Here is a 22,100-nt window from a genome sequence, read left to right as displayed (position 1 = left end):
GACCATGTATAAATGTTTTTGTGGGTTGGCTTCTGTGTCATTTATCTATCATTTCAAATTTAAGTGTTAGATAAGCCCATGCCGACAACTGCAAATTTTTAATAACTCTTTAAAAAATAGATTGAATTTTCAGTCTTTGACAAGCTCCTACTTAATTTTAACTCACTGTTAATTTACCCCAAAGTATCACCAGGTTTCTAGAACTGTTTTGTATTCTGTATCATAGCTTTAAAAAAAAAAAAAAGTAATAAATTGAATTTTAAAACTCCCTGTGTTTTATCAATTATTAAAAGCGTGTGTGTTTTTTTTTTTCACCTTGTTGTTCTTGTAGCATTTGGATGCCTTACTGCGACAAATCCGGGATATTGTGGAGAAGCACACAGACATAGATGTTTTGGAAGCCTGTTCAAAAACATACCATGCTCTCTGTAATGAAGAGTTCACAATCTTTAACAGGGTTGATATTGCAAGAAGTCAGTTAATAGATGAATTGGCAGACAAGTTTAATCGACTTCTTGAAGACTTCCTGCAAGAGGTATTTTAATGTGCAAGATCAACTTTTTCTGCCCTTGTAAATATTTCCAGCATGGTTTTCTGACTTGCGAAATTCTGAGGTCAAGCATAATAATACAGCAGTATCATTGCTGTGATTGTGACTGTTTCTTTACATCAGGACAGTGATTCTTTAGCCTCTTTTTGGACAAGTATTTTTTGGGGAATTTGAGATAAATTTCAGATAAGCTATGAAATTGTTTGAATTTTCCATCTTTGTTATAAATATTGTAATTTTGAGAGATGTAGCATTGTAGTTCTGCTAGGATTCTCAGATGTACTAATGTTGCCAGTCTTGCCTGTGATTGATCTTTTATCAACAACAATGTGCAAAATCTCTGGAAAACACTTTCCATCCTTGAATGTATTCTGTAGGTTAAAAATAATTTTATTCCTATTCTTTGCTGCTTGAGACAAAGAACTTCCTGGTATGTTATTTAACTTGATTAGGTTCCTCTGATATTGAGACATTCATATGGGACATTCAGACAAAACTTGTTTCCCTTCCTCCTTATCTGTGAAAAGGAGCATGAGAAGCATCTTGTTGGTAACTTCTTTGTCCACGCCTCTTGGCAGCAGACTTATTTGGTCATGCTTTGCTCCTCTTGCTTCCTTCCAATGAGCCTCTTCAGGCTCATTGGCCTGAAATCACTGATTGTATGTGGGCCAAATAGGAAATATGCCTAGTAATCATTTAGTTCCCTATTTGTGAGGAAGGGAAAAAAAAAAAAAGAATGAGGGTTAAAGCAAGGAAATGAAATGTCTAGCTGACTAGAAGGAAAATGACAACTACTCTGGTAGAATTGTTAAACTCCATAGTGCTTTGGTCACGTGCCACCACAGAACAGGAAAATGTGTGGCAGTTGCAGTGTGACTGATACACCAGTACTTGCATATAGCTGGTTTACTGAGGGGGGGTGGGGGTTCTGTGACCTCAGATGGCTTATCCTGTGTACCTAAATAGATACCATTTTGCACCTTTTCTTTGTACTGCTTTTCTCTTTCCAAGTACAAATTTGTCAGGCCCTGTGGGACCATCAGAACTTCCTTTACTCCTCTTAGAGACTTAGGTCTGTGATTAAAGATTGAGGTACTGACCTGTCTAGTCCAGTATCTATTGTCTGACAGTGGCCTCTGCTGGATTCTTTAGAGAAAATTGAAACACTTACATCATACACAGAAATCTAGGCTGCTTGAATACATTCTTCCTTCCTCCAGCATTCCTCACGATATTTTTCCTTGTGCTGCTGTGTTATATCTAGATATGAAAGCTGATTGCCTTTTCAGCAGTTTGGGGCATGCAATGCATTACTTTCTCTTTCAACCCCCTTCACATCTTCTAAAAACAAATATGTCATTGATAAATAATTTAGATAAAGTTATTTTTGCCCTTTTTCCCCCCTTTTCTTTGTGACTTCTTACAATGTGGCTTTTAAATAGGGGGAGGAACCTGATGAAGATGATGCTTATCAGGTCTTGTCAACACTGAAGAGAATCACTGCTTTCCACAAGTAAGTAGGCTTCTGCATGTAACCGTCAGGGTTTGTGTTGTATGATTTGTTTTTGTAGTAGTTTGTGTTTTGTTTTTAAAATGTTAGAGCTATAAAATTTTATGGAACTTAGTTTCAGTGAGAATGGTGGAGTGTTGTGCAGAACATGGCACATCTCTTGAACATATAAGGAGATACACACAAAACTGAAGTCTTCTGTTTTGGTTTGGGGGGGGGGTTGTGTGTGTATATATGCACATACAAATATATATTTAAAAAAAAAATGTGAAGCTTTTGGTAGTTGTTAACATTGAATTTCAGAAGTGGTGTTTCTTTTATATCTCTGTTTCATTTCTAATGCTTCTAGTGCTCACGACCTATCAAGATGGGACTTGTTTGGCTGCAACTACAAGTTATTGAAAACTGGCATCGAAAATGGAGACATGCCAGAACAGGTTTGTAGCTAAAATCTTCTCTCTAGGTACAACAGTAAATAGCTTTTGTTGCTTCTATTGGCCTTTTTTAATTTATTTATTTTTTCTTTTTGATTTCAGATTGTTATTCATGCACTGCAGTGCACTCATTATGTAATCCTTTGGCAGCTAGCAAAAATTACTGAAAGCAGTTCCACGAAGGTATGCCTTGTTCCAGATGTGTTAGTAAACAAATGTTTGTATGTACCTGCAGTGTCATTAAACAGGAAATGTGATGGAATCAATTAAAACTCAAAAAAAAAAATTTATATGTATACCTTTTGAAAGCTACATTCCTAAGAAATTCTTCAGAATTCATCATTTTAACAATGAAGTGCTTGACTTTTAAATCATAATATTTCCCTAAATTGTTATGTTTATTATTGACACACACATTAAGTTGAAAGAATCTTAAGTAATTGAATATATCTGTTTTAATCATGGAAGACAAACCTCTGGCAAATGTCATTTTTCTAATTTTACTTCTTTAAAAATCTCAGAGAAGGGATTGCAGTTTCTTATGTCCATGGAATTAACATGCTGTAGGTATCTGTCATAGTTTACTGAAGGGAAAAGGACTCAATTTGCAATCGATGAATTGTATTATATTTTTTTAAATTAATAGATTAGCAATTAATTATTACAATGAGTTTGTTTTAATGTGAGGATGTATACATTTTTGCCTTTTTTTCTTTGTTTCTGGGTATGGTGTGTGGGCTTTAATATATCATAGGAGTAGAGAAGTGTGATATGTAACTTGTGCTTTTTTTTTTTAATAACAGAGAACACCTATATGAGATCATAGTGTCTTCTCTTTATATTTTTAATCATATTATGACTTCATTAATTCAGTGAGTAATTGCGGCCTTTCTGACTCAGTCATAGAGTCTGAAATTCTGCTAAATGCAAAATTCTTGAACACGTGCTGGTCAACTAGTTCATCATCTTGCTTTTAACAATTACTAAAAACAGAATATCAGATACAAAGTGCATACATAGATCATTGAGAACTATTTATGTGAGTGAAGGATTTGGAAGATTTATTAGCTTATTCTTTTAAGGGGAAGCAGCAGTCTGAGTTTTTGGTAGCAATGATTAAGACTTTATCACAAACCTGACTGTAGAAGCTGAACTAAATATTGAAAAGTTAGGTTAGAAATGAAGATTAACTTAGCTATTGTGCAGTAAAATGTAATTCGTAATACTTTCCAACAGGAATGAAAATAACTTACTTGGAAAAAATAGTCCTTTATTAATACTATTCCTGCTCCATTATAATAGTATTTGGTAAATTAAGGCTTTTACAGTTGTGGTTGAGAAGTTAGACCTGTTTTATTATATTTAACTGCTTGAGTGCTGCCAAATATATACCAGGTATGTACAGAAGTTCCATTGACTTAGGTTCAAAAGAATTTGACACACAGAACCAGAAGTGACAGGAATGTACTGTGCCTAAAGATCGTTGTTCCATAACAAAAATTAAATTCTAGCCCTGTGCTGTCTGTGAACAGGTTGACTAAGTAAGAGAATTGGCTTCACGATACAGGCTGTTGAAAGTAATAAATATCAAATTAATTATACATATATATTTAAATTTAAAAGAATAATTCTCTAGAAAAGGAAGAACGTATTATTGTGTGTAGTTCTCTTGAGATTGGTATAGCAATCTGAATGGTAAATGTTCAGAGAAAACCTTGTATGTAGTGAAAGCGTTCTAAAAACATATTATATTTAAACTCTGTACAGTCATAGCCGATAAGTGGCTGTTGCTTTTGTGACTCCTGTTGAGATTAAATGATGCATTGTACCAGTGTGCTACCTGTTTTCTTGAAGGGAGAGACTTGTTTTGTTTTAGATTACTTGGATAGTTTTTACATTTCTCAGGGGTATTTCTTTGTCTGGCCTGACGATAATTTGTAATCGGACTTCCCCAGTTCTACATGAACTAGAATATTTGCATATTTTGTTGAGTAACTAGAAGATAGGACACCAAATATGCTATGCAGATGGTTTTTGTATCAGTTTGATATTTTATTTGCTCAGTAATTTACTTTGCTGGAAGTCATTGAAAATTTTTGAAGCTACTTTTAAAATTACTTATTTTTTAGAGAAAAGGGGAAGAAAACCTCAACTCCTATCTGATGCTTTGCTTTATCTCCAAGCAGTGAAATAAAAGTATACTACGTAGCTGTGTCTGGTTTAGCTACACAGCTACCTAAAATCTGTACTTAGGGCTGAAAATACAGATATTTTAAAAAGAAAATGCTTTGTGCACTGTTTTTTTGTTGTTACTATTTATTTTTAATAATTCTGCCAATTTCATCCCAACTTCCATTTCTATTGTAATACACAGGATGACAAAATTGAGGAAATTGCTCCTTGCTAATTTTGTTTGTAATAGTGAATTTAACTAATGCAGTGGACTTTGATTCGCATCTACGTATGAGGTCTGTGGTGGATAGCTCTGAAAATGCATGCACTGTATATGAATATGAAATGGAAAAGCTGAACAGTTACATGGAATCTTTCTCTTTAAAGGAGGATCTTCTACGTCTGAAGAAGCAGATGAGAGTGTTCTGTCAAATCTGTCAACACTACCTGACCAATGTAAACACTGCTGTTAAGGAACAGGTTAGTGATTGTTGTTTATCCTTATAGTCTTCTAATATTATACTTCTAAAGAAGTGTCAAATACTAGCAAAAGGGAACTATTCAAGTTTATGTGAAGATGTGGGATAAGTGTCTTGGATGCTTAGGCTTAATGCCCTTTGAGTCTCCTGTGTACACTGTGTTTTTGTATATGTGCCCTTTTAAGTAATGTAGGTGGGATTTCAAAACCAATTTGAACTTCAATCTTTCTAGTAATTTTAGGCAGCATAAATGATTTGAAGTTTTTTTTTTTTTTTTTTTTTTTTTTTCAATTGTTCTTGTTACTTTATTTAAACAATGGGCAGGTGCACTGTAGAAGCATTACAACTTGTATGTTAGGTTGGAGAGTTACATCTCAAACTCTTAGTTGTCATGTCACACACCTCCAGTGGAGCTGCTTGTGGATTTGTAGACAGAGTTGGAAGGGATGGGAACAGTTATATAGAAGATGCAGGTTATTTATTTTTCAGAGTGCTTTTACATTGCCAGGTTTCCACTATTATATATATGTAACAAAGCACTCAAGACCCATGAAGAAAACAACCTTCCTCTCCCATTGTTGTAAACACATGGGGACATACATGGTCAATTTTACTCTTCCTTTTTGGTATGTTGCTGCATACAGAGTATGTTCCTCACTTCAGAACCCTAGGATTTTGTGCATCTCTGGATCAAGAAAAAAGATGAGTAGTTAGTGTGTGTGTGTGTGTGTGTTAATGAAAACACATATATGCACTGTAACCTGAGGGATTTCATTGTTGGGAAGAGGCATTCATTTTTCTTGGTTGCCTTTCAGTACACATACACACTGGTGAATTGTTAACAGCATTGGTTTGAGGTGCTTGGAGACTACTCTAGCAAGTGCTTGGAAGCCTCAGCAGTGATGTACTGCTCAGGTTGTGATTGGAGCTTCAGATCTAAGTAGTTAGGGCATTGAGTAAAGCTTCAGATTTGACTAGAGTTCCAGTGAATTGCATTCTGATGACCTATTCGTCTTACCAATTTTGTAGTCAGTCCCTCATGTAGTTGTTCCTTGTGGCTGAGAGTTTTAGCTGAAACCAAGTCCTTAGATAATTCAAACGTAAAATATATAGGCATTTAGTCCATGTCAGGAATGCCTGGTATCTCAGGTAGGAGACACAAGTCCTGGCTTTTTTAAAGCAAATACAGGCATGAAGGTTTTGGGATTTTTTTTCTTGCTTTTTGAACTGAGATATCTTGGGAAATGCTTGCCTTGAGTTCTGAGGGTAACTGTGTCAGCTGTAGGGGCTGGGTCTCTTCCAGTCTGTGTTGAAATAGTCCTTCAGCCAGGACATTTGTATGGATTTCAGGATCCACTGAAGAGCACTGGTAACTGATGGCAGGATTAATTCAAAGTAAATGCCATAAAAACCTTTAGAATGCTAAAACAAGATTAAAAACAAAAAAAAAGTCTAGCATTTCTCTATGAAGAAGGACCAAACTATCTTCTATAGGTGTACTTTTAACTTAAACAAATAGAAAGCCCAGGAGTGTTTTTGCTATAAAAGGTGATTAAAAAAAGAACCTTGAGCTTGTAGTTGAATATCTAGTCCACTTAGTCATACAATTGCAGGTTTTGCAACTCTTGCTATAACAAGAATCTTGTTATAAGTTCTTCCTTGAACTGCTTAAGCATGTTTTAAGTCTGAGAGTTAATTAGTATCAAAGTCATAAGGTGCAATGTTTGAAAGTATGACAAAAATCACTGAAGCTCTGAATAGGTCTATTCAAAAATCTACTCTTAGTTTCAGGCGTGTGCCCTAGAAACAAATTGCCTCAGTCACGTAGGGCACATAGGTGTTTTCCCATTCTAATCTGCTGGAAGGTTACTTCAAGAGGAGCGTATGTATTTCCATGACCATGAAAATGATAGCATTTCCTTTGAGGAGTTTGAGAACTGATGTTTACACTAAAATACTTAAATACCCTAAAATTCGTAAATACTACCAAGAGATTACAGTGAAAACGATGAGGTGCAGCATTAAGCAATGTATTGTCCAGTTAGTTTAAAGAATGTCTAGGTACTGTTGTATTCAGACTTCTTGTGGTTGTAGTACAGACATTGAAATCTGATGTCATTGAAATCTGATGTAGACGTGTTTGCCAGCATAGTGAAGAGGTGGTTGGTTTTTTGGGAGCAAGACAGACCTTAGGATCTGAAGGGATTGAATATCCTCAGCCATGCTATGTGTTTTCCAGATGTGATCAAAACAATTAAAAAAGTGGAATGTTCTATGGCTGGTGACTGCAGAGTTCTCTAGTATCTTCATGTGGCATCCTTCAAGCAGAATTTGAGAGTTTCATGCTCTTCGTGTTTCATTCTTAAAATATTTTTTATATTTAGTTGGCTACATTTGTGCAGCATTTTTATTTAGAGAGTCATACAGCAACCTTATGTAAGAAGCTATTCACATTTTAAGTTCCAGTTGGCCTGTCGTGTTGATTAGGACTTAAGAGGCACCATCATACATTGGGCTTTAAATACTTAGCTCAGTGAAAATGTCATTCTGTATTTAAATAAATTAAAATCCAGTTACCAAGCAAATATTTATTAAGGCTTCTTTTTAATAGGCTTTCACAATTCTGTGTGACGTGTTGATGATCTTCAGCCATCAGATTATGACAGGAGGACGTGATATGTTGGAACCTCTTGTTTACACTCCTGATTCTTCATTACAATCTGAACTACTCAGTTTTATTTTAGATCATGTCTTCATTGATCAGGATGATGATAATAATAGTGCAGGTTTGTGCAAAACTTACGTTTATTTTATGTTGTTTGCCTTCTAGCTAATACATTTGTTTGCCTGTGGTATTTTGTGCCTTTATTTTTTTTTTCCCTTCTAGCAATGAGAAATGTGCATGAGCAAAGAGGTAGGTTTGTGGTTGGTTTTTTTTTTTTTTTTTTTTTTTTTTAATGTCAGCGGCCACTTAAAGCCCTTTATGGTTTGGGGAAATGTAGGGTAATTATGATGAAGGTTTGTTTTCATAGGCACAAATATTATATATCTCAGGAAGAGAGACTTGTCAGTGGTCAATAAAGTGCATTGCTGTCAGAATTGAAATTTCATTTTTCTAAACCCTGACCACTAGCCCACATCATTGTATACAATACTTAAACTTGAAGTGTTTAAACCCGACAGTTTTCATCTTCCATACTCATTGCAGATGGACAGCAGGATGATGAAGCTAGCAAAATTGAAGCATTGCACAAAAGAAGAAATCTACTTGCAGCTTTCTGTAAACTCATTGTATATACTGTGGTGGAAATGAATACTGCTGCAGACATTTTCAAGCAATATATGAAGGTAAGTCAGAAGGCTAGTGGTTATACTTAGTAGAAGCATTAGAATACAGTAGCTGTGGATTTTTTTATTGTTATTTATTTTGTTCCTTGTGAGATAGCTGATTTGAAATATGAAGCCTACAAAACTCTGTATCAGCAGAAGGGCTGTTAAAGTTCTCTCTCCATAAGAGGGGGGAAAATAGCTGAGAGGGTTTCACAGTTCCTGTATAGTGGGGGAGCAGGAAGAAAACCTGATAATTGTTTTTACTTTGTTTCTAATAACTTTATTTTCTTAAGGATATCTGGTTGATGGTATATTTTCACCTCAGCTTTAAGTTTCAGGCTTTTTAAGAAATCTCACACAGGTTGACTTGGCATCTAGCCTTATCAAATAATTTCAGCTTAAGTTTTGTAGAAGAGAAGAAAATTGTTTTGCAAGTTTCCTTCATTTCTCCTAGAAAAAAACATGTTCCTTGTATCTGCTGCTAGTTTTGTTAAATATAAAATCCCTTGCCACCTGGGATTCACAGCTGCACAATAATGAGTTCATTTTGTGAACATGTTAAAAACTTGCTTCTTGATGATTACATTTAAAAAATAAAAATAAAAATTCAGGCAGCCTGCTTTTGTATGAGTGCCCTTTATTTATATTCTGAATCACTAAATAACTACTTAGTACTGTATTAAACTTCAACTACTTTTGAAACTGAACTGGCAGCTGTCTCCATTGGAAAAATTATGATTATGAAGTTGTCCATAAGAGCTTAGTTTAAACAGAAAATAGAAAACTCCCCATCAGAGATTAGATTCTAATCTTGTACCCTGAAGGGGTGAATATGTGCTATTAATAAGTGTGTCAGGGCCTTCAAGATAAATAGCTCGTTCTGCCTCTAAAGTAATATTGATGACATTAAACAAGAAGGAAAATAAATGGAAATACTGTTTTTTGAAGTATTTTAGGATACAATTTTGATGGTGTAAGCATAAGCATTGTCAGTTTTTTCTTTTCAGTGTGTCTGATTTTTTCTTTCAAGTATCATAACATAGATGTAATTTTCTGAAGAATTCGATAGTTATGTTTTCAACTAAAATGGAAAGTTAACCTACTTTGTTTGGATTTTTCCTAGTACTACAACGACTATGGTGATATTATTAAAGAAACAATGAGTAAAACAAGACAGATAGACAAAATCCAGTGTGCTAAAACACTTATTCTTAGCTTGCAACAGGTAAGAATGATTTACAGTCTTCTAAGCATGAAGTTCCATGCAGTATATCATGTGCTGTTGTTTAATAGCTAGTGTGAGGTATTAATGAAAAAGCTCTTATGGAAGGTAGGTTTGAAAACAAACAATTACTTAGACCAGTTGTGAGTTTGTTTTTCAGTATTTCTGAATGTTTGGTAGTTGCTTCACCTATCTTTGAAATTAAAATATTTTAGTGCTCTCTTCAGTAAATGAGCTTGTCTGTGTGCAGACCTTATGAATTCAGTCAGGAGTTGGATTTGTCTGCTCACATGAGCCATCTGCATAAATCTTACAGGATTGAGGAGAATCAGACCAGTAAAGCACATCTCTGCAAACCACTTCAATTTAACATAGATGTGTGCTACTGTTGAAAGGAAAATGTATCTCAATTTGTCCTCTCTCTCCACCCCTTTATGTCAGTACTGGAGTTCATACAGCTTACATGGATCTGGTTGTGAACTAACCAGAAAAAATCCTTAGTGAAGCCCCTAAGACGGTTTATCCATCTGGATATTATTGCAAGTACAAGAGGAGGATGATACCTTTCCTTTTGATAGCAGTGTGACATTAACTAGCTGATGGAACTGCAGCACAAAATATGCAGCTGAAGGCTAGGGTCTCCTTTTACTGATTCTGCTGACTTTTCACTAGAGTTTGCAAGTATTTGTGATGCCAGGAAAATTCTGTCCTTGTTAATCTTTTCTGTCTCATGAACAGCCTGCCCCATATATTTTAAAGGGCAGACAGAAAATGGATGTAATATGTGAAATTGCGCACGTAATAGGAAGGCAGTTACATAAGCCTAATAAAACTACAAGAATAGTAACACAAGGGGACCCAAGTATTGATAAATATCCAAAAACAAACAAACCACGACCAATGGGGGAAGAGGGGCACACGTGAAAGCCAAATCTCCTTAAATTTAAACGTGAACTAGCATGTTTCTATGAAAACTAAAAACAGAAACCAAGCAGACAAGGAATACTAGAAGTAACAAGGGATAAAGGGATTAACTAAGTTGGAGTGAGCTGCACCAGCTTAAAAGGAAGGATGCAGCTGTGGGCCAAAGTGTGTCTATAAATGCAAGTTAATGTGTATAGCCTGACTGAACCTGGTTTTGGTTTATTCTGTTACATGGGTGGGGGAAGGATGCGTGTATTGCACAAAACTAGAAGATAATAGAAAAATAATCTGTTGAAGAGAATTACAGACAAATTGAGTAGGGTGTTGAAATAACTGATCTAAAAAAAAAAGATTATAAAGTTCAGAGCATTCAAGTTTGCTGGCTGTTGATAAAGAGTTGATTTTGATCCTCAGTGGCAGAGCTTCTGGTGGCTTTGGCAACTTCCCTGAAGACATGTTTCCATTTTAGAATTTCTTTTGTGTATTTTCCAAATACAAATATAACAAAATTAGTTATATAGGAGTAGTAGTTTGGCAAACTGTAATAATAAAGACCAGGTGAGAATTTACTGCATTTATTTTTTCTCTGTTAGTGTACACATCAGGGAATCTTACTCATTTTCAGTATTCTCAACTCTGGGACATCCCACTTAAGGAAGTGCTGAAATCTGTAGTCCAACATAGTTTGACGCATTCCTTGAAGTGTACATATTGTCCAAGCTTAAACATACAGACCCTTCAAGAGTAGCTTTAACTTCCTGATCATAAACTTGTATCATTTTGGATTGTTGATTTAAGAAATAAAGCTGTAAAACACATTTTGCTGAAACTGAATTATGTGCTGTTTGGTCTAAAATTTGTCATGATCTTTTAATAAATGAAAATCTTTTTTTTTTTTTTTCATTTCATACAGCTTTTCAATGAAATGATTCAAGAAAATGGTTATAATTTTGATAGATCATCACCGACATTCAGTGGCATAAAGGAACTTGCTCGACGTTTTGCTTTAACGTTTGGACTGGATCAGTTGAAAACAAGAGAAGCTATTGCTATGTTACACAAGTAATTGTGTGCTTTGTGTTACTGCTATTTTTGTAGCACTTCTCGACTAACATCATTAAAATGTCTTTTCAGTCTTTCAAAACTAGTTTAATATAAACTGCATCAGCACTAAAGAAATTCATTTTAGTTATAACCCATTTATAAGTTAGGAGGTGACCGTGTCTTTGTTCCTGAATTAAACCCAAATGTTAAATCATGTTTTTCTTTAGCATCATTGTATAAGCCTGTAAATGATAAGCAGTGTTGATGCTGTCACCATAAAAAAGCATTTTAATGTACATAACAGTAAGAACAGATCCATTTAATTACGATCTTTGCCACCTGCAGAAAACTTGAAACATGAGTTAGAAACATTAGGATAAAAAGTGTGTCCATGAACACAATTCATTCATAATTTGAACACTTTTTTGCTAGGACATGGAAACACTGAATGGTTGCTCCCTTGAAATAGGGGAAAGGTGTTTAGTTTTGATAGCTTCTAGTGCTGATAACTTTTTCCTTAGTTTATGCCTTACGTAAATGAATTTTTAACTTTTCCTTAGGGATGGCATAGAATTTGCATTTAAGGAGCCTAATCCACAAGGTGAGAGCCACCCACCATTAAATTTGGCATTTCTTGATATTCTGAGTGAGTTTTCCTCCAAACTTCTCAGACAAGACAAAAGAACAGTGTAAGTATTTTCTTTACATTTTCTTTTCATTACAAATATTAATGATGTTAATATCTATTTGAATATGTATGTATGTGTATTACATTCACCCAGAATGGAATCTCTGGCACTTAAATATAACTTTACAGTGATGTAGTCAAGCATAGTCATAAAGGGTAAATTGTATTCATCCTTGTTTCCTCATTCTATGGTGAATGAACAGAAATCATATTCTGAATTTGTTATCGGTTGGTTTTGTTAACTAGGTGGGGAGCTTTGGGTGTTATATTGAATAGTTATTTATCTTGACATGTTAACATCATGTTACAGATGTCTTGCATCTTTCTAATTTTTTTTCTTCCATTTAAAGGTACGTGTACTTGGAGAAGTTTATGACCTTCCAGATGTCTCTACGAAGAGAAGATGTGTGGCTTCCTCTCATGTCCTACCGAAACTCTTTATTAGCTGGTGGGGATGATGATACAATGTCAGTAATTAGTGGAATCAGCAGTCGAGGATCTACAGTAAGAAATAAGAAAACAAAGCCAGCAACAGGGAAACGGAAAGTACCTGAAGGTAGAACTTCTCTCATTTTAAAACTTACTAGAGTAGATACTCAGAAGCTACATTTGTTGATCCCTATTTCTTAGCTTGAGAGAATTTGTGTGCTTTAATGTATATCTTTAGATAGGATAACTTTGTGTGCATGGCTGTGTTTAGTGGAAAAACTGTTCATCCGAGGAGTCTGAATAATGTACCACTGAGGCACAAAAGGAAGTAATGGGCACTACACTGTGCTAACTTACAGAAAATAAAAGCATTTTAAATAGTCTAGCCAGTGGTTACGAATTAAGGCCTTTTGGGGGTCACATGTAAGAATTTGTGGTGAAAAGTAAAACTGATTCTCAGGAAGTACATTTGTTTAAATTGTTTAAACATTCAATTTTAGACTAGTTTGAAAAAGTTTCTTAATACCCAGTGTTTTCTTCTAGCTGAAGAAAGCAGCAGTAGTGACAGTATGTGGATGAACAGGGAGCAAACAATGCACACACCAGTCATGATGCAGACACCTCAACTTACTTCCACAATAATGAGGGAGCCCAAGAGATTGCGACCTGAAGAGAGTTATATGGGTGTCTATCCTATGCAGCCTGAACACCACCAAGCTCCGCTTGATTACAAGTACGTAAATGAGTAGGTCTGCATTGTGCTAGTTCATACACAAAAACAGTTCATGTTTAAAATAGAATAATGGTCTTTTTAAGCACGCAAGTAACGTGGATGTTGGCTCAAAGGCAACAGGAAGAAGCCGCACGACAACAACAGGAGAGGGCAGCGATGAACTACGTCAAGCTGAGAACCAACTTGCAACATGCTATGTGAGTGAGAGTGAAATGTTACTACGGGGAGGGATTGGGAAGCATATGTTAAATGCAATACTATTCCTATATTTTTTAAGAGGGATACATGTTCTAATTCTTCGGTAGTATTATTTTTTTGTGAAAGTGCATGCTGATGCATTTAGCATAATATATTCACGTTATCTGATTTCTGTCTTATTTTTTAACTTAAGAAAAATTAGCAGTAGTGAGCTTTGTAATAAAGAGAACTGGGTGTGTTGAACCAACTGCTGTCTGTGGCAGATACATATAGTCAGTGCAACATGCAAAGCACCTTTATTATGTATTCTCAACTGCAGAATCCTTTTTAGAAAAGAACATTAAAATTACTTTAAAAGTAGGTGTTCCATGTGTGAAGTGAAGTTTAAGCTCAGAAGTTTATTTTTACTGTTTCATTCTCCTTTTACTTCTGAGTTTAGATTTCAGGATCTTTTTTATTTAAAAAAATATATACTCATTTTAAAGAAACTGCTGTCTTCAGCATTTCTGTGATCAATAAGGGTTTTGTCTAACCTAAAATTAACATCAAAATTGAGATGAATCCTGTAGTACTGGATGTCCAGTTGTGTATGTTGATTGTCATGAAAAGCTTATGTAGAACTTCTCAACCCAAACAGACACTCCTAGTTGCCTTGTCATAAGGCAGGCAAGAAAAACTAAAATCCATATTCTATTTAGGTGGCAAACCTATGACCTTTCTATGTAGGGCATGAATATTTTCATGGAAATCATTGGATTGGGTGTAGTTTTTATCTGCCTATCAGTTCCTACAGCACCTCAGAATACCAATTAGGAGAAGTCCCACAAAGTTCCTTAAGTTGATTAAGTCATTCTCCCCTACTCTCTTAGAATATTCTAGCTCATCGAATACTTCTTTTAATAGTAGTTAACACATTTATTGAATTATTTAATTTCTGTGTAATGGAACTATCATTTGTTGGCAGTTCATTAGTGAACATAAATTTGTTAAATATTCAGATAAAACGTAACTTGATCTAGTGCTAAATAATATGCGCTTTTTTTTTTTTTTTTTTTTTTTTCAAATTCAGTCGGCGTGGCACAAGTCTAATGGAAGATGATGAAGAGCCAATTGTTGAAGACGTGATGATGTCATCAGAAGGGCGAATTGAAGATCTCAATGAAGGCATGGATTTTGACACCATGGACATAGACCTAGTAAGAAACTTCCTTGTCCTTTCAGTCAATTTTGGGTTTGTATTGCTGCTTTCAAGTAGGATATTTGAATCAATTTTTCCTTTCGGTGAAACAGAAAACAATTCATGTTGATCTCTACATTCTTAAATGGCTGTGCCACTACGTATATACATATATCTTTTTTTTCCAAAGTGCCATACTAAAGACAAACGTGCTTCAATAAGGATGTATGAAAATATGTGTCCCATAAATTCTTATCCCTTGAAACTTCAGCTTCATTTATTATAGTTTAAAATTTCAATGTGTCTGTTCTGAAATTACTATTAATGTGTTTATTTGCTTGCTTTTTGTAGCCACCGTCAAAGAACAGGAGAGAAAGAACGGAACTAAAACCAGATTTCTTTGACCCTGCTTCAATCATGGATGAATCGGTAGGTTAACGTACGTAAGAGGAAAATAATCAGTCTTACTTCAAATTTTAAATGGAAAGAATGCAATCTTTAGGCTGTCTTGAGTAGCCCATTATGGCAGACTGAGTCAATGAAATGCTTTATGCTGTAATTCAGCTTTATAAATTCTAAGATAGTTGATGTTCTTTGCAAATTTACAGGGGTTTTTGTTCTTAATATTTACATGTAGTTATGTAAAAATCAAAAGCCTTTAAATCTGAGAAGGTACACTTCTAGTATGGAAAAGAGCATTGCGGACGTTGGTAGCAAAGAGCATAAAAATAAAATAAAAATCTGTGCATACACTATATTAAAGCAAGTTTCCTGTTGTGATGAACTCAGTTGATTCTAGTGACATTACCGATTGTCAGTGTTGGATGATTTGTTTTTTTATAAATTTCCATATTAACTTTTATTTATAAGTAAGATAATAGAGAATATAGATCATAGAGACAATACAGATCTATGTTTATAGAGATGAGAGGTATTTTTTCTTTCCATATATAGTTTTAGGTCCAAAACATCCGAAGTCTGTAGTTTCTGCTTGCAGTTGCCCTTTTTATCCGACTTCATAAATCTGCAGTCTCTATTCTCTTTTAAAAAACTGCATGAGGGATTCCTTCTGTCTTGAACCACTTGTAATGTATGCAGCCATTTTTGACCTTGTGTAGCTGGTACAAAATTACACTGGAAATAACAAGCTGCAGCAACCCAGCAGAGGACAGTACAACAAGGCTTCCTGGGAATCTTGGACAGCTTGGTGGAATTTGGAAGACGATTACATATTTTTACAGTATTGTTGCAGCGCGAATCTGTTCTTGTTATGAGAGAGAAAAAAAGTCTTAATACTGTTTTAAATGCAAATCCATATATTTTGTGCCAGTAGGCCTTTGTTTCTAGTACTAATGAATCAGATTAGGTTGTGCATCTGGCTGTTGTGTATTCTGTTCTTGAAGTAACACCTAGAAAGTATATCACCAGTTTTCTAACTTTGTTTTAAAATAGTTCTTCCTTCCTTTTCTTAATTTTAGTTCATTGATCTGTGAAATACCAGTCATTTTTATTCTGATGACTCTGAAAATTTGGTCCTCTACAGGTGCATCTCACTGATTTTTCAGAAACCTTTCAGCTTTTCAGTTTCAAAAAGCTAGTTATGAATCTTTTCACTCTGCTTACTGTTAGCTAGTTTTCTTTCCTATTACTTTATTTCTCATTCTTGTTACCATCCTTGCCACGTGAGCCTAGGATTTGCTAGGCACTCCTTAGCTGCAGTTTGGGAGTATCACCACATGATGGCAGCTGGTTACAGTCGCATTGCTCTGCAAGATTTTGGAGTCAATTCTGAGAGACTATCAGTGTCCTGCCTCCATGTGCCAGGAGAAGAAGCTATAGTCTGTTTCTCTGCAAGGAGGGAGAAGTGGCACGCTTTAAATAAGTTGGTATGGTGAAGGGGGCATTATCTAGCAAACCTTTCTCCCAGTAAGGACACGGCAAGGGTGATTTCTGCAGGAATACAGAAAACAGCTGCATCACAGAGAGCTGCCCCTTAGCATAAACTCCACCTAAATGAATTTAACTGCCTAAGTGGGAAAGTTCTATTAATAATTTAAGAGACAGCATTAAATTGTCTTAAAGCAGAGCTAAAAGTCACTGGGTATTTAAAATGTTTATAAACCAACCAACACACAAATCATAAATGCAAAAAAACCTTCTTTGAGTAAAGTTACTTTATTTTATTCATATAATTTGTTTGAGGTCCATCGTTCCTGGAGTTGTGGCGCTTGTTTCTAATACACGTAGACAAAATATATGAAATTTATTCAGATACACATAGTTTATGATCAGAATTTTAGCCCATCCTTTATTTTGGTGTCCATTACTGGTGCCAGAGGCAGCTGTGCTGGGCACAACTTTGTAGTGCACTAACTGTCAGAGGCAGGCAGTGCACTACATTTGTATGATGCATCTGAAGTGAATTTAATGCCAAGAACAGTAAAAATTGGTTTGGAAACAGATAAAATTGAACAGCAGTGTTAAGATTCAGGAGAATTAAGTCTCTCATGTCTCTTTCTGGTTTAGGGAGTTCTATAAAAGGTAGGACAGTCACAAGATGTGGAATCTTCCTTTTTGGCCTATCAGTGATGATACATGCTTTCATTGGCATAGAAAATCGTATGGCTTGTCCCCACATGGGAATGGAAACTGATTCTTCATTTGAGGAAAGCTTTTTCTTCACTTAATCACATAGTCTCCTGAAGGACAGTACTTTATTTTTTTTTTTCTGCTTACTGTTTGATTTGTTTTCTGTTCTCTTTCTGATAGAAATCACGTATTCTATACAAAACATTATGTTTGTGTCCTGGCTTGCTGCTGCAAGATGACCTTTTGTTTTTATGAGCACAAGCATGGCAGCAGTCAGTGTGTGTATAGAGTATTTTATCTCAGGCTTAGTTGCTAGAAACTGCACACTTGATTACAGGTTAAGGCCTATAGAATCACCATTGTCAAAGAATTCTAGGTTAGGCAACTAATTTTAAATGATTTTGCAATTATCTAAAATAATTAAAGCACAGTCTTTAACACATTCCTTCTGGATCTAGTTAATTTCAAGTGTGGAAAAACATTTTCTAATGAATGAGGAGCCCTTTTCATATTATTACATGAATTAGAAGTGTGGTGAATTTGGTTTGGAGGAAAAAAACAAAACTTACAATGCCTTAACATATTTTGAAGTGTCTTAATCTTAAATCATATATTAATTGCTTTGTTTTTGTTAAATGTGTAGTAGACTACGAATTGACACCATTTCTAACTTTCTTTTTAGGTTCTTGGGGTGTCAATGTTTTAATACCAGAGCAGCAAATAAATCAGTGGTGAAGTCATTTTCTAAGTGGAAGAGGAAGTTTTTCAATACAAAATTGTGGTAGATACAGTGAAATTCTGAACAGATTTTTCTCTAAGGAGAATGACATGCTTTCAAGATCAAGTGCATTGAAGGGGCAGTTTTGTTTGCCTGAAAAAAAAGAAATGTAAAGGACAAGTAAACAATTTGAGGATAAGCTACACTTTTTTGTTGGAAAAATCAATATTTTATTTATGTGCTATCAGTTCATTTCCAGATCATAAGGAAGTATTCCCTCTTAGTTTTAATCTAACAGTCTGAGAGGTGTTCGGTACAGATTTGAGCCCCTTTCTTTACACATTTGCTGGCTATACTAAATAATCATGAGCTGTGCTGGATTGCTGTTTACATCCATGAAGTGAATTGATAGGTGGATTGATTTTCTTACAGTGATAGAACCAGAAGAGCGTCAGTATTTTCAATTAAATGCAAACAGCAACAGAAGGTTTGTATTAATTAATCATGAAAAAAATATGTAAAGCAGAATTGTAACAGCTTTTTTTTTTTTTTATCTAAAACACTTCTATTCCAAAAACTTCATGCTAGACTTCTCAGAAAGGTCCAGAAACTATGAAGTACCAGAAAGTAACAGTCATGCTTGCCCATTTCCAACCCTGAAAGTTTGCTTGTCCTTTAAGAAAAATGTAATGTTGTGAAATTCCTTCCAGTAGTGCCACTGTATTTTGTCTCCAAATAAAAGAAGCTTATTGTAGTATGTTTGCAGAAAAATTCTAAACAAAAATTATACAGCTTATTAGAGTGTGGGAATAGGGATCTAAATTTTAAATAAAATTATATATATATATAAATTGGTGCTGATTTTATAATTGCGCAGTTTGTTTAGTTTTTTCTTACTTTTAAATTCCAACTTAAAATTATGAGGTTTCAGAAATATATTGAAAGTTTAACAATGTTTAAAAATAGAAGAGCATGAGAATTCATGCTTTAAAAATGATTTTTAAATTTGTATTTTATATTGTTTTATCTATCTGTCTTTGCAAGCAGTCTTCAGGTTAAAGATACTTCTAACAGGTTACAGTACATTTCCTCTGTATGTAAATTAGATTGGATAATAGAAATTCATAAACAACCCATAATATTCTTTGAAAGCTAAGCTTTAAACTTCATTTTGTGTCCATTCACAAATAAATTAAATTTGGTCTAAAACAGAAAGTGGATCTATGCCATTTTGACATCGACTCATTTTGCAAGGCTTAGGCAGCTAGACATCATTTTAAAGGAAATATTAACTTATATTACATATGTATATTTTTTGTCAGTTGTCTCTCAGTTCTTGAGGTATATTATTTTAATCATTCCATGCCTTAATATGCTTGCAATACAAGAATCTCCCCAAATGGGTGAACACAAAAAGGCTTCCTGTTTTTAGACTCAGAAATTAAACATTCGGCTGTGGTAGCCAAAAACCATAGATTATCTAAAGGATCATGATAAAATATAATTATTTTACTAAGTCATGGGGTAACAACAAACTCAAAACTAGATCTGCCTAACTCATTTTACATAAATAAATACTCATGTCTAAAAGTACTGCCTATATTGTTTTTCACACCACTGCATTTAATAGAACTGCTGAGAGGACTGTATATATGATTTTAAACTTAAGTTGATTTTCTTACTCTTGAAGGAGTGTTTCTTTGTGAAAGCAGTTCTTACAGCTTTGTTTTCAACCAGCTAAAAATGTTTTATATATTTACCTTAACCTGTTGTCCTCCACATTCTATTGTCCTAATTGTACTGTTTTCTGATTTGTATTTATGTCTTGAGACAGTAACTTTTTGAATAAAAATAAACCTACAGTATGTTGTATGTTTGATCTTTTTAAATCGGGGATGGGGAGGACAGTGAAGAAAGGGTTATGAATAATGCAAATGTTATGTTTATAGAAATCAAAATCTTTTTCCATGTCTTTTAAGTGTTTGTCTCAGAGTTGAGATAATGTATGGAAAACTGCACTGTTTTATATTTGTAATAAATTGTACAAGTTTTTAAAATGTGAATAAAGCACTAATTGGGTTAATAATTTAAAGTAGAAAAGTTATGCAATCATGATTGTTTTAAATATGCTTTAATTTGAGTTAAACCTGTTAAAAGAATTAGTGTAAATACAGAGTGAGCTTTTCAAGAGGTTAGTTACCTGCAAATAAAATTTTTAAAATTTGTATAGAACTTTTACATGCCAAGAAATCAATGGTTAATTATTTTTGTGTTACCTTTTTTAAAGGTGTATCAATAACTTAACTTTTATCAGAAATTATGCAGACTGCTTTTGATCCTGATATTGGAGGTACTGTATGTAGTCAAATCAGGCTGTTTGGTAACATCAGTTGCAATCATTGAATGTGTACACTACTTTCCATTCCTTTATCATACACCTGATAAGCATACTAAGCTTAATTGGCAAAACAGCAAGGTAATGGTGGGGGGGGAAATCTTGGCAAGTTTCTTTGCCTCCCATCTCACATCCCCATAGCTGCTGTGCAGCTCTGGCTATATATTGAAAACTCCTTTCTGTTACAAGCCTTTAAAGGAGTCATGTAAAAATCTTACAGGTAGTTTTTCTAATTCTTTCTAGTGCAACTCGGGACGGGGTTTTCCATTTCCTTACTACAAATGTTCGTTCCTGTCTCTAAATTTTGTTGATCAATAATATCTTGTGGAAAATGGTTTTAGTATGTCTAGTTTTTATCACAAGAAAAGTATCTTCACAATTCAATGTAAAAATTTGTTCTAGTTGGACTCCTTTGGTGCAGATTGCCCATAAATGAAAGAAATACAATTTTTGAAAGGATATGTGAGGGGAAAAAAAAAAAAAGAAAAACAACAACAAAAAAACACTTAAACAGAAGCAAAGGCTGTCCTCTAGTTTACCAAAGAGGCCACAGAGAAGGTTTTGACACAATGAAATTCAAAGGAATAGTCCTTAGATGTTCTGTTTAAAAAAAAATATTTCCTGATATTAAATAACCAAAGAAAATATGTAAGAGGCTAATGATTGCTGCTGGGTTTTGTTTTTTCCCCCTTTGGATGGTGTGTTGTTGATTCATATAGCTTGTTAGGGCCGGTAAATCCCTTTCTTCTCAAAGTTCTGTTTAACTAGATAATAGCCAATTTAAATATATTATCTTCTCTGTTTTCCAGATTGCTTATGTGTATATTCATCTTAGCACAAAACTTCAGGGTGTCAGTTCTGTTAACTTCCCACTCATAAAATATTTGCTTGAGATGGTTCAATTGATGATAGTGTTTTTGCTGCTTTTCAACCTATAGCCACTTGATTTTTTATTTTTTTTCTTTTTTTGGCCTGCATAATGTCATGGGCTAGTTCCTTTGAAGCTTTTGTCAAGCCTGTTATTTTTTCAGAATTCTTCACTAAAATACAAATTGGTCGGTTCCTTAAAAATATATACTAATTCCTGTTTAAATGTTTTGACTGCTTTAGCTTTAATCAATTTATGATACTGAAATACAACTTATGATACTGAAATTACATTTCATTACATCATTGTACATTACTGTAAGTGGTCTATAGTACTGAGATTGTTTAATTTCTGGTATTTATTGGCATTCGAAAGGGGTCCTGCCTTTAGAGGAGAAAGATGTTAAAGTCTTGAAAAACAAAGTAACATAGGACATCAATAAAAAAAAGTTTCTATTAAAACACACACACACCCCCCCCCCTCCCCCCCCCCCCCCCCCAATACAAGTCAATAGTGTGTCATTTTCCTTCCTGTCTTCAACTGCTTTATTGTTCTGTTTTTTGTTGCTACTGCCCGATTTTATAGATGGATATCATAGTAGCAATACAGTGATAAGTTATAAACTGCGCACCCAAAATGA

General features: G+C 34.5%; 1 protein-coding gene across 7 annotated transcripts in view; it reads left to right on the top strand.

The window, feature by feature from the left end:
• STAG2 (STAG2 cohesin complex component) overlaps positions 1 to 20,062 on the top strand; it is a 75,174-nt gene extending 55,112 nt beyond the window's left edge. For 3 of the 7 annotated variants that reach the window (XM_084534011.1, XM_084534012.1, XM_084534013.1), the window contains 16 exons: positions 332 to 535; positions 1,993 to 2,063; positions 2,410 to 2,497; positions 2,597 to 2,677; positions 5,054 to 5,146; positions 7,757 to 7,931; positions 8,354 to 8,493; positions 9,599 to 9,700; positions 11,535 to 11,683; positions 12,226 to 12,354; positions 12,704 to 12,909; positions 13,326 to 13,515; positions 13,599 to 13,712; positions 14,783 to 14,909; positions 15,242 to 15,319; positions 15,989 to 20,062. In XM_084534011.1, the coding sequence (XP_084390137.1) occupies positions 332 to 535; positions 1,993 to 2,063; positions 2,410 to 2,497; positions 2,597 to 2,677; positions 5,054 to 5,146; positions 7,757 to 7,931; positions 8,354 to 8,493; positions 9,599 to 9,700; positions 11,535 to 11,683; positions 12,226 to 12,354; positions 12,704 to 12,909; positions 13,326 to 13,515; positions 13,599 to 13,712; positions 14,783 to 14,909; positions 15,242 to 15,319; positions 15,989 to 16,183 (2,142 nt within the window). In that variant the 3' untranslated portion in view covers positions 16,184 to 20,062. The other 4 variants (XM_084534014.1, XM_084534015.1, XM_084534016.1 and 1 more) reach the window with 4 other exon arrangements.
• The last annotated feature ends 2,038 nt before the right edge of the window (positions 20,063 to 22,100 follow it).

The sequence above is a fragment of the Aythya ferina genome (genome assembly GCF_964211825.1).
Source record: "Aythya ferina genome assembly, chromosome: 13".
Lineage (NCBI taxonomy): Eukaryota > Metazoa > Chordata > Aves > Anseriformes > Anatidae > Aythya > Aythya ferina.
Note: the sequence above shows the minus strand (reverse complement) of the source record. Positions and strands in the feature narration are given on the sequence as shown.